This window comes from Rattus norvegicus, chromosome 12 (genome assembly GCF_021556685.1).
Source record: "Rattus norvegicus strain SHRSP/BbbUtx chromosome 12, alternate assembly SHRSP_T2T, whole genome shotgun sequence".
NCBI classification, from domain to species: Eukaryota; Metazoa; Chordata; class Mammalia; order Rodentia; family Muridae; genus Rattus; species Rattus norvegicus.
This window is the reverse complement of record NC_141545.1, coordinates 7088863-7101989: the sequence shown is the minus strand read 5'-3', so window position 1 is coordinate 7101989 and position 13127 is coordinate 7088863. Positions and strand designations below refer to the sequence as shown.

The following is a 13127-nucleotide window of genomic DNA, read 5'->3' as shown; positions in this document are numbered from 1 at the left end:
TTATGCGTATGCCTATGTGCCTGAGTGTATGTGTGTGTACCAGCGACAGACACCAGAAAAGGTTATCCGGTCCCTGGAACTAGAACCCTGGGCCCTTTCGAATTGCTATTTGGTTGCTAGGAATCCCACCCAGGTACTGTGGAAGAGTAGCCAGAGTTCTCAGCCGCTGAACCATCTCTCCCCCTCCCAGTTAAACTTTCTGCTCAAAGTGTTTAGTTATTAGCTAGGCTAGGTTTCATTTTAAGTCAGCCAAAAGTAAGACCAATCTCTTTCTCTCTCTCTCTGTGGTGCACACACACGCTTCTGAATCCAAAGAATTCTATTCGTTCAATTCCAGGCTTAGAATTCATTAAGTTTTCTACCTTTTGTTGTTGTTGTTTGGTGATGGTGATGGTGATGGTGATGGTGATGGTGATGGTGATGGTGATGGTGGTGGTGGTAGTGGTGGTGGCGGTGATGGTGATGGTGGTGGAGGGTTTTTTGTTTATGTTTGTGCTTGTTTGTTTGTTTGCATCAACCACTTGTAAAGAGCAAAGAGCTGGGGAGGAGAAATTCTGATGGCTTGCATATGGCTTCTCAGCTATGGTTAAACTGACTAGCAGTTTCTTTACCCACACCCTCTGGCTCTCGTGCCTGTGGATACAGAACTCTCCTGCAGAGAGAGCTCTCCCCAGCTTCTCCTGTCAGAACTCCTGGACTTTGTTTCTGTCATGGTTTTTTGGTTTGGGAATTTTGGTTCTGTTTTTTAAAACCAGTCTCTCTGGCTGGGTCTGACTTGTTACCACCCCTCCAGTCAGAAATAATGTTGTTCGACTAGCATTATGCTAGTCTCCTCTCTCGTGTTCTTTTTAAATTGAGACATATGCTCTCTATAAGCCTTTATTAGCACTTACTATAAGTTCCCACTAGTTCCCCGTGGACCAGCAGCCTACCCAGGATCTTTGAAAGGCCACCTGCATCCTGTGTAGTGATTCTTGGCAGCGGCTTCCATATGACTAGTACTTTGCAGTTGTTTAGTGGTGATGAAAAACTGGAGGAAGTGGACAAATTAAAGGAGCAGGGCTGGGTGTTCAGGTTGTCTCTTTAGGTCTTCTCTGTAAGAAGAGCATCTTTTCTAGCTCCCCAGTCCAATGGTGGTCCCGAGGGTCTTTATTTACCCCTAGTGTCAACATAGGATTCAAAAGTTTGTTTTTTTTTTAGAAACGTTTTATTTCATTAATTTCGTTGTGATGAAGGCTAGTATTTTATCCCCAGCGACCCGTACTTACTTTAAATGGTGTATTTCAAATACACAGCTGCAGGTAACACGGCTACCTTCTTTTGTTTTTTTTTTAATTAAACCTAGTTGCCGCTGACTTTAGGAAAGCCAAAAACTTTGTCTTTCATAACCTCAAAAAGTTCCTACGCCAGGGCGTGTTCGGCCCCTCCTGTCCTCTCTGTGTCCCTCTCCTCTCTCAGCTCTGGTGTTGGGGGGGGGGGCTTGGTGAGCCCCAGGCGCTTCTAATTCTCTAATAGCTATTAGCATGAAGGATCTCAGCTGCTAGTGCAGCCTCGCGGTCAGCTTTGGGCTGATGGAACACGCCCAGTACTTTCTCCTCCTCCTGTGATTGGCTCCCGAGGTCACGTGAGAGCCCCGGAGGGTTTGGAATTCTGACTTGCGGCTTTTGGCACTCCTTTTTCTTTTTAAAAATCGCTGGGTCTGTGGCTCTCTCCTGGGGCTTGGTGTCTTTGCCGGAGGCTGGAGACAGCTGCGAACAGCCACCGGCAGCTGAGGTGGCAGTGGAAACTCTCCCGAGATGTTCAGTCAGGTGCCCAGGACGCCGGCTGCAGGCTGCTACTGTCTAAATCCCTTGACACCTGAGAGCCAGGAGATGTACTTGCGATTTGATCAGACTGCCAGACGCTCTCCCTACAGGATGAGCCGGATCCTAGCGCGCCATCACCTAGTGACTAAAATTCAGCAAGGTGAGTTGCGGGCACTGCCAAGGTGCCGCTTATTTCTGTTGGCTCCGTCTTTTGCTACTTGCAAAGTTATTGTTTGCACTGTACACCGCACGGATTCTTATGCCACGCTGCGTGGAATTCTTTCAAATAACTTTAGACCTCGATTCTAAGTAGTCTGTCACAGCACTGAGCGCCGCCTAACTCACAAAAATATTTCCAGCAGGACGTGAATCATGAATTCCTAATCCTCCATGTGTCAACAGAGCAAGTGAGGAAGGTTTACTCAGTGTGTGTCTTGGGGAACTTTTCTGCAGGTAAACTCATACTCTGGTCACATTTAAAAGTGGACACTTGTTTGTTTAATTGGGGAGAGAGCAGAGAGCTGGTGGCTAATGCCCAGGGTTTATAGTACATCTTCATTGAAGGAAAACACCGGGAATCTTACCTTAAGGCCATCGGACTGACAACTTGAATTACATTCTCTTCCTGTCTGTGTGTTTGTGTGGATAGTTACCACTGATTTGTTGACATGGCTTTCTTGCTAAAGGATAAATGTGACTCTTCACCTCAAAACAGAGCCTATGAGTACACACCCTTAGCCCTGGCTTCCTAAGGCAAGTTGACAGTACTGATTCAGACTAACTGATCCTTTTCTATTCTCGGGGAAAAAAATTAAAAACTCTTGTACCCTGAACATTAATAAAACTCATGATTTTTTTTTAAGGCTTAAAGCTTAAAACATGTCCCTGTGTGGTAGAAATCCAAAGAATGGGAAGTGAGCCACTGAGCTGGTAACCATTTAAAAGACAGACACATCTATCCACAGTCAGTAAATAGTCACCTCGCTCCTAACTACAGACCTAACTGAACCATTACATTGGCCCTACCAGGAATTTCAAGAGCTATTATGAAAACACAGTTCCCAGTTAGATAAATGAATTTGAGATTATATTGAATTTTAGAGGGGAAGTTAAAGTCTCTAATCTTAAAAGATCTTACTGTAATGTCTCCAAAAGGAACAATACATATTCTAGCAGCGGCCTTTAACGAGATTGTCTCCTTGGAAATCGGCATTTGTTTGGGAAGGTTCAGGAACTGGCTATGTGTGAAGGATACTGGGGCCGCATACCAGTCTGGTTTCAGGAAGGATATTAAGTCACTCCATGAACTCTGTGTGCAAGTCTCACTTGAATAGAAACAAAAGTATCCCTGGTGGCTGGATTTAAAAATACATTCAGTGCAGAGTAGGAACCAGCTCTGAAGTTTTCTCTTCAGAAACTTCTTACCGTGGGGGTGTGTTGGGTATTAGGTATATGATCCTGTAGACATTGGGACTTAGTAAGTGACGGGAATCTGTCATATGCAGGCTGTACTTGTTTCTCCGCGTGTGTATAAAGGACGTATGTTAGAAACAGCATGTAGACCTACATGAACTGTCTTCTTTACATGTAGTGTCAGCCACTGACACGTTCTTTTGGGATAATGGTTACTCTTGGTGAATTACCACCGAGAGTGGGTCATTCTTTATACGAACACCGTATCTCTGTCTGTGTTTTATTTCTCATATTTAGAACCTGGGAGGCAGCTCCTTGTTTTTTATGGTGTAATGGAATGATTGGGGTGAGTGGATTCCTAAAGGTTAAAAGCTACGGGTAGGAAACAGGAAAGGGTTCCTACCCTCCAGTGACTCAGAACTCATGATGGGTTAATATCGCACAATGTTTCCTGAGCAGATATAAAGTGATTTTTTTTTTAAATTAGATATTGATAGATTGGTTTGGGGTCACACCACGGGATGTTAATGGAGCATGTGCAACCTATCAGGCTGTGAGAATTATGAATGCTACTTTATTCTCTCAAAAAAAAAAGTGCTTCTAGTTAGTTGCCACTTTGGATCCATTCTAAAGATGAGAAAACAGAGGCACACGCCATTCGGAGCCTTACAGGAGAGCTGGCATTTGAACACAAATCCTGAGACTCATGCTCTTCCATGTACCGTACTGAGCTTTGGTTTTTATAATGAATGCTAAATCAAAGGCTGGACCTCTAGTGGGTTTGGGGTGCTATAATATACCAAAGACCGTGCAAGTACAGACAGCAAGCACTCCATGAAAGAATCCGAGTTGGCTCCTCCTCCTCTGATTTCCAGTCAGGCTTTATTCCTAGAGTGGGAGCGATGAGTTTGGTTCTGTTTGAATGGTTAGTACCCAGTAGTACAGGATACCTAACAACCTTTAATTATCCAATTAAAGCAGAGTGCATATAAAAGTTAGTGTATTATATTTGTATATCTGTGTCATAAAATGACAGCCACCAGCAGTAAACGTGTACCAGCATTCTCCTTTAGGTCTTTTAGAGAAACTTTTGCACTAGATCAACGTAATTCTCAGCACCATGGCTACGATTGCTTGTGGCTGGTAGGAAGAGTACAGAGAAGAGTCAGTTGCTCTCTGATGACCTCATTCTAGAGAGCTAATCAATGGCCACGATTCAACAGCAGATACACTCACGGGGATGGAAAAAAGGGAGGGGGGAATAATGAAACCGTTGATGGTGCTTAAGATCTGAACTGGTACCCGAGACGAATCTGAGCTTGCTTGTCTTACCGCACACTCCAAAACATGCACACGTTTTTCTCTAGCCCCTTACACAAGTGCTCTGTAGTTAATTTCATCTCAACAGAGAGAGGTTTAAAATGGAGAGCCATGAAGCAGAGAATGGGCTGGAAGTCACACCGCTCTAATCCCTGCCCCTTCCAACCCGTTCTTACTGGAATCAATTGGGAAATTGTTGTGGGAGAAAGAGAAAAGAAACAATAATGCTTGGAGGACCTCACTACTTACTCCCCTCACCAGGAGGCACTGTGGAGAGGGAGAGGGGGAGTGGGAGGGGAAAGGGGGGGAGAGAGAGAGAAAAGAGGATGTGAGTGTGAGGGTATAGTTAGACTGTGGCAAGATAGAAGTGGCTTTGTTTTCTAAGTTTTATTATAGTAAAATATATACAACTTAAACTAACCATAAGCAGCCATTTTTTTTCCTTTTTTCTTTTTTTTTGGAGCTGGGGACCGAACCTAGGGCCTTGTGCTTGCTAGGCAAGCGCTCTACCACTGAGCTAAATCCCTAACCCTTAAGCAGCCATTTTTAAGTGTACCAAGCAGCCATTTTTAAGTGTATCGAATGGTCATTATTACAGCGTTTGCAGCCACTGCTGTTGTCCTCCTCTGCCTTTATGTCTTACTGGAACTGAGACTCTGATTGACTGACTACACACCTTGCATATGGAGGCTCACACAGTATTTGTCTTTTGTGACCGGGTGATTTCATTTAAGGCCAGTGTCCTTTAGGTCCATCTGAATTACAGTATTTTCATGAGATTTGTTTCCGACCGAATGCTGGGTAGTATTGCATTGTGGCTATATTGTATTGTCTCTTTATGATAGCTGTTATAATCTGCATGCTGGAGAAGAACTGGACTTCTATTGTTGCTCTCTCAGGATATCAAAACATCATGTTTTCACATACATGCACACGCCATTTGGAAAAGTCCAATCGAAGCAGACCTAGGAATATGATTGGCTTTTGAAAAAAACTCTCATGTTTTTTATTTGAAATTCTCAAAATCCATCCTGAGATGGCCCAGATTTCAGTAAAATACACCATCAAAAGGAAAAAGAGCAGGGATCCAAGCTCTAGGCTCTGCTTCAGTACTTTTTCCTACTCCATGGTGGCAGAGTCTAGAATATCACTGGGCCTTTCCTTTTGGGTGAGCAATATGAATAGACTATGATCACACACACACACACACACACACACACAAACGTAAACACACATACACATATACATACACATACATATACACACATACACACATACATACATATACATACATACACACATATACACACATACACACATACATACATATACATACAAATACATATACATACACACATGCACACACATACACATACATACACACATACATACACACATGCACACACAAGCACACACATACACACACACGCTTGCACACGTTTTTCCTTGTCGTGTTTTAGAATTCTCTATAATCATGTCAGTAACTTTTTATGTAGAAAACAGACGTAAGCACAGCTTGAGGGAGCCCATAAGAGAGGCATAGCCTCTCTGCCTCATGCAGTTGAACAGTGGCTTCTAATTTTTCTGAAGAAACAAATTCTGGTTTTCGTTCTGCCCCTGCTACTTACTGACTGCTCCGATGATTTTGGGGAACACACAACTTCTAAAGACTTTCTTCCGTACAGTAAGGTAAAAGGGTTTGGATTAAGCTCTCTGTAAAAGGTCCCTTCATGTCTGAAGTTGGATAATCCTGTGTTCATGAGTGTCCCTTGAGAGAAGGAGGGTTCTTTCTCCCACTGTCCTTACTGTCCCCCAGTATCTACCTGTGCACGGCTGATCTGAGTGCTTTAGTTACTCATGTCGTAAGACCTCGTGAGGATGTGCGGTCCGTGGTCTATTTAAATGGCATAATTACTGTAATTATAGAGGAACTTTTCTTCTCAGGGCTCCTGGCCTTAATGTGAAGTGGTCGTCATGTGCAGCCCATCGCAGGGGTACAGCAGGTAGGCTGTGTCTGCGTGTGTGCCCTTGCACTCACCACGAGATTTCTTTGCTTGAGAAGAAATAGAGGATTCAGAAAATCTCACTGCTGGGGAAAAGAGTGGAAGCTGGGCTTTTGCTTAGTCTGAAATAATCTTTAGACACAGCCGCTGAGTTAACTCCACTAACATGAAGTGAGCACGTCAGTCCCCAGCTGACTCCAGTGGGCGTGAGGAGCATATTTTTCTCTCCCTCATTACTGTGTCAAATGGCATCTTGAGAATTTGCCCAACCTAAGTGGTGAGCATCGCCCATCCCTGGCGAGGGAGGACCCTCACCCACACTAACTGGGTAGTGTCAGCCTAAATTAAATGGTCATTTGTTCCCCTGAAATGTTCAGTCCTTCTTACCCAACTGCTCTCTGAGTAAGAGGGTGACGGTGATGGTAGAGGAACAAAGGAAGCCCAGAGACCAGGGACTGCACCTGTCACCTTGCCCATCCCTGTTGCTCAAGCCCCTTGAAAAGGAGTGTGGCAATTGGCATCCGTCTCATTGGCTAACTCACAGCCAGCTTCTCTCCAGTGCAGGAGACTGGAGGAGGGCCTGTTCAGGGAGGCTACTGTTTAACCAAAGTTGCAGGTGAACGGGTTAGTGGCTCAAGAGGTTTAAATGGATAATGCTTAAAACCTTACTACATAGTACAAACAAGGGTGCACAAGTATACCCCAGGAAGAAGCTAGGGAAAGAGAGGCATGTGTGTGAACATAGAGGGCCATCCATGTGTGCATAGAGACCATTCATGTGAGCATAGAGAGCCATGTCATGTATGTGAGCATAGAAGTCATGCATGTGAGCATAGAGACCATGCATGTGTGCATAGAGGCCCAAGCATGTGAGCATAGAGGGCCATGCATGTGAGCATAGAGACCACGAATGTATGCAGTACATTTCTTATTTGTGCGTGTGTGTGTGTGTGTGTGTGTGTGTGTGTGTGTGTGTGTGTGTGTTTTGTTTGTGAATCACATGAGTATCTGGTGCCTGTGGAAGTCAGGGGAGGGCACTGGATTCCCGTGGATCCTGGAGTTGTGGATTATTGTGAGCCACCTCTCTGGCCCATCATTTACTTCTTGTACCTGGCAGTGGGTTTAGGACCACCACAAGCTTTCGCTCAGGAAGAGCGTCAGGAGAGGGGTGAGTGGATGTGAAAGAGGGCAGGTGCAGTCTTCCACAGTATAAAACCAGCGCAGAAGACACTTACAAGCTGCCCTCCCGGTCCGCACTGTGGGACAAGCCACGGTCCCAGGTCCACGCTCTCCCTGTCGGGCAGGACTCCCAGGAGGTGAGGATTCCAGTGGGAAATACTTCTGAGGTGAAGTAACTTGGGAAATGATGCATGTCTTTCCTTTCTTGAATATTCACACGCCATGAAAGCCCAGAGAAACTCTGCTGCAGGGAGCCATAAAGTTTGTTTAAACTGCCACTCTTTGTCGTTTGTGGTGACCCCATCCCATCGGACACCAGAGAGTGGGGTCTTCCGAAGCCAAGGCTTCTAAAGACCAGGCGGAAAGTGGCTTACCAAGGAAAGTGTGTGGCCTGCAGTCTGTTCAATAACTCTCTTTGTATTTCTGGCATGCGTCAGGCAGTACCTAGTTAGAAGTCATATTTTTGGAGGGTGACACTACACATTTTTGTTTTAAAAAATGGCCAATACCACATCTTTTTAAAAATTTTAATTAAAAAATTTTCATACAGTATATTTTGATAATATCTTTGCCTTCCCTAAACTCCTCCTAGGTCCTCTCCCACCTCTCCCTAACCACCACCACCACCCCCTGCCCCAATTTCATTTTCTCTCTTTAAGACAAACAAAACAGGGGGAACAAAAATAAAGTCAAAACAGACAAATAAAGAAAGAAGAGAAAATTCAACTGGGTAGAGGCAAGCTGGTCGCCTTTTTTTTTTTAATTAAAGCAATAGAATGAATATTCTATTCTAAGAGGACAGTCCCTGCTCATATGTTGAACAGAAAATTGAGAATGTGTTTGAGCAGAGTTAATTGATTACCACAACAGTATAACTAGTCCCAGAGAAGTCTAAAACCCAAGCACAGATGTGCTGGACCAGGGCAAGGCTGATTCCTGGCTTTGCGTTGATCTGACTTACGGTCTAGTGGAAGTCTTGGAGGAGTCCCGAGGTGGGCCTAGCATTTCTGTAGCTCACTGAAGATGTTCTAGGGCTGTCTGGAAGTGGAGTCCTCACCCACAGGGAAGCGGGACGCCCTTCAGCGGCATCAAACTCTCACAGAAGCCTGTGTGCTAGTGTATGGCACCTGTCACCTCTGTGATCCAGAAACCTCTTTGGCTGCATTGAATGGATGGTGTCAGGCCATCCCTGATCTCAAGACCCCGTGTGTCAAGGAGAAGAAACACTCTCAGTACAGTGGGGGAAAGGGACCTGGGCAGAATGAGGTTATCAGCAGCTCGTAAATCCCCATTCCTGGGAAGTTTCCAGATATATTCTTAATATATTTTCCACTCTGGCAAAGACATAACATTTGAACATTTACATGATGCACAGTTTTTCTTTTCCAAACAGAAATTCACAATATATCAAAAATGCTATAAGGGAGCACAGGGCGTATCCTCCTAGCTAGCCTTAGCCTTTTTAATAAAGTCATACCACAGTTCTCTCTCTCTCTCTCTCTCTCTCTCTCTCTGGCAGGACACACATCACCATGAAAATTCATGCACCAATGTTCAAAGAGACATAAATTCTCACTTCTCCTCCCCCTCCCCCTCTCCCCTCCCCCTCTCCCCCTTCTCCTCTCTCTTCTCCCTCCCCCTCTCACCTCTGTATCTAAAGGAATTAAGAAAGAACATCAGGTGAAAAACAACATTAAAGTTACTGAATATACTACTGCTCTTAGATGAAGAAAATCAATGGGAATAAATTCAAAATATCTGACCGTACTGACAAATGATTCCTCCTAAGACATAGGAATACATTTTAAAAGACTCCTACAGAGGCAGAACCGACTAGAATATAAATGATTGGTGTTAACTCTGCCTGTCAAATGGTCTGAGGACCACCAGAGTGAATTAGTGTAGCCGGGGATTGGCCAGTCACCGAATACCTGACTCATATCGCAACTTTCCCCTTCCGGGTTAACTTTGAAAAACCATTCATACGGATGGTAAGAGCCTTTTTCACTATTCAGTTTCTGTGAGTGAACAGTTAGTCTTCACCTAAATTTGATTGACAAAATAATACATGGAGGAAAGTTTGCATGGCTATAAAGTCACAGTTTCCTCCTAGAGTTTCACTATCATGAAATTTCTTATGATATTTTAAATTCTGTAAGATTCAGAAAAGACTGATGAACCTAGCTTCGGTTTTCCAAATGGATCCATTCCGAGTAAAACTAGCATTCTTTTCCGTTGTCTCTCACGTATATGGGTACGTTGCCTGTGTTTATGTTTTTGTACGTTGTATGTGCCGGTAGAGGCCAGAAGACCGTCTTGGATCCCCCGGGACTGGAGTTGCAGATGGAGTGAACCATGTGGCTGCAGAGAAGAGAGCACAGGTCCACTGCAAGAGCAGCCGGGTCCTTGACCACGGAGCCATTTCTCCAGCCCCCAAAGTGGAGTTCTTAAAAGAGAAATATAAGGAACCCACCCAACCCTTTGAAGGATACAAAATATTTCCTGTTAAATGTATTTCTCCAAATAGACAGTGGAATCCCTTCCAAAGCCCTTCGTAGGTCATGGGCTGTGATTCTCCTATTCATGGTCGTCAAGTCGTCAAGTCGCCTCCTCGCCTCCCTTGCTGTCCTGGCCGGAGGGCCTGTGAACCTCCTTTCCAGCAAACTCACCTGCGGGGCTTCCAGGTTTGCGGTCTGTGGCAGACAAGGCTGCTTAGATGTTGTGTTGATGGCTGGCTTCCTAGAAGAAGGCTGGGAAGACCTTGGCAGGAAGGCAGGGGAGTCGGCCATGCAGGGTGCTTTTGAAGGCTTCACAATCTGTTGTTCTCCCATGCATTCAACATGGACTCCCACACTTTCAGAACCCTAGCCCAGGAGCCAGAGGCCTTTTGGGTTCTGTACCTTGAGTTGAGTCTCTCATCCTAGATCTTCCCAGAATGACCTCAATGAGGTTTCTTAAGGTTTCCTGTGATCTCGGGTGGACAGAGTGAAGTTCCTCACTGCAGCCGAGTTATTTTAAAAGGATTAAATGAAGGAATATAACTAAACACTGAACGTAGTGCCCGGTGCACACTAGATGTCTGATATTAGAAAATACGCATCAAACATCCGTGGACATAAGAACTGTCAAGTTATGGTCAAAGAACATACCGTGCTTACTAGGACAGTTGTCATGCATGTCATACTTGTGCGTGTCCTCAAAAAAGTATCTGTCCCAATATTTGAAGTATAAAACAAGGATTTTATATGATCTTTTCTTTTCCTTTCTTCCCTTCCCTTCCCTTCTCCTTCTCCTTCCTTCCTTCCTTCCTTCCTTCCTTCCTTCCTTCCTTCCTGTTTCTTTCTTTCTTGATTTCTTTCTTGATTTCTTTCTTTCTTTGTTTCTTTCTTTCCTTGCTTTCATTCTTTTTCTCTTTTAACTACAACAAAACCTATTACCCCTCACAATCCCAGTTTTCTTTGGTCAGTAGTGATTCTCTCTGCTGCTCTGAGCAGGCCTGACATGATTAGCACAAGCTACTAACAGCAAAAGCCATGGGTTGTAACAAAGCTATTATTCGTTTCAAAGTGTCCCTGACTATTGACAACCCCCGGTGGTGAGAAATCTAAGGCTGGTGGAGGACAGGAAGCCTCAGGAAGGGTGCTGTGGCAGAGTGAAGGACTGAGGGGTCAGCAGTTGGAGGAGAGAAATCAGATCAAGGCCTGTGGAATGGGGAAGATTCATTCATCAGTAACAGCGAGATGCTGTGCGTGGGACATCTGGGGGTTAACTGCAGCTTCTGTAATAAAGATCCTTTAATCTGTTATCATTGATGCCCCAACCTGGACAAGGGATGGTGTGAGGAAGTCACCTGAGTCTTCTGGATCTAAATTCCCTCCTCCACAAATCAAGCTGTAAACAGATCCCTCTAGAATTGGTGTTGTAACTTCATGAGGCTTAGCACCAAGTAAGTCACACAAACTTTCAGAACATGTTGCTGCTGCTAACAGGCTGTTTTCATTTGGGGATGAGCAGGGAGGCTGCCATAACTAAGTACCACAGACAAGGTCACTTAGACAATAGAAATCTGTTCCCTCGCTGTTCCAGAGTCTAGAAATTTGCGAGCAAAGTGCTGGAATCGTCGGCACCTTCTAAGGTCTCTTTGCTTCTAGATGAGCATCTCTGACATTGGCCTTGGTAACGCCATCCCTGTGTGTATCTGCAACCTAGTCTTGTCCTATGAAGACAACAATCCAATTGGATCAGTCTACCTTGGCTATCTTGTCTTATGTCTGCTCTCTCTTCTGTCTCCAGTTCTAGTCATACTCCAAGGTACTGGGGCTTAGGACATCAGCATTCACACTTAAGGGAGACCCAGCAGATGGAAACCTTGACCAGGTCTATATTGTCCAGTTTCATGTTATGTTGAGTAGAAGGAAGGTCATTTTTATTGTGCGTCTGTCAGTCACCCTTACTAGCTGCTTTCCTTTTTCTCGTCATTCAGACACACAGAGCAATCATGGGGGTCTCTCATACACACTGGGCACCCCAATGCAAAGACATCTGAAATGGCCCCAAATCTGAAGCTCACAGAGCACAGATCTGGCCTCGGGCGACAGGACGCAGTCAACATGGCTGTACACCGAGAACACTGTATGTGATTGCCCTCTAGCATAAGAAGCATAGATGAATAACCGAGGCCCTCCCCCCAAAGATACCTCATCCTGCCTGTGTCACTACTTCAAATCCCGCAAAACAAGTGGAGATCTGAGACACTTCTTGTCCTGAGTATTTCCTGTAAAGGCCACTTGGTCTGTACCCCCAGTTTTCTGAAGAGAAACCCGGGAATAAGTGATTACAACTTGAAAGACAATGAATGAAAGAGTAGATCTCAGTGGATCCTTCAGTCCTCATTAGTGTGGTTTCCTGGACTGTTATGAACTCTCGTAGTTTCACAGGGCCTTTCTCCCTCCAAATGTCCATGTAAAGAAGCGCGTGGGAGAGAACATGTTAAAATGGACAGAAGGTTTGCTTTTCAGGTCCGTGAGGCTATCGTAGAACTCGTGGTGGGCGTCAGCACAGCATCGACTACATATGCATGGCTGGGCTTTGCTCTTATTCGTCCCCTCCCCCACTGTCCTCAGCTCTGCCTCTCTTCCATGCCCAGGGGTTTCCTTCCTCTTCCCACTGAGGTCTCCCTTCTGCTGTCTGATCTCACATACACCATTGCCCTCTCTATGTCTTCCTTCCTTGTCCTGTCTTATCCCCTCCTTCCGTGGATTATCCTGTAGTTTCATCTCACATACATGCAAACACACATGCACACATATGTACACACATATATACATGCACACGTAATACACTCACACATGTGCACATAAACACATACATATATATTCACACATACACACATGCACACTCAGTCTGA

General features: G+C 44.8%; 1 protein-coding gene across 18 annotated transcripts in view; it reads left to right on the top strand.

Moving 5' to 3' along the window:
- Window positions 1-13127, top strand: part of Stard13 (StAR-related lipid transfer domain containing 13) — a 396493-nt gene that overhangs the window by 224045 nt on the left and 159321 nt on the right. For 3 of the 18 annotated variants that reach the window (XM_087579086.1, XM_087579085.1, XM_087579096.1), the window contains exon 1: window positions 1627-1965. The exons of 14 other annotated variants lie outside the window; for them this stretch is intronic. In XM_087579086.1, coding sequence (XP_087435212.1) covers window positions 1797-1965 — 169 coding nt within the window. In that variant the 5' untranslated portion in view covers window positions 1627-1796. 18 annotated transcript variants of the gene reach the window in all.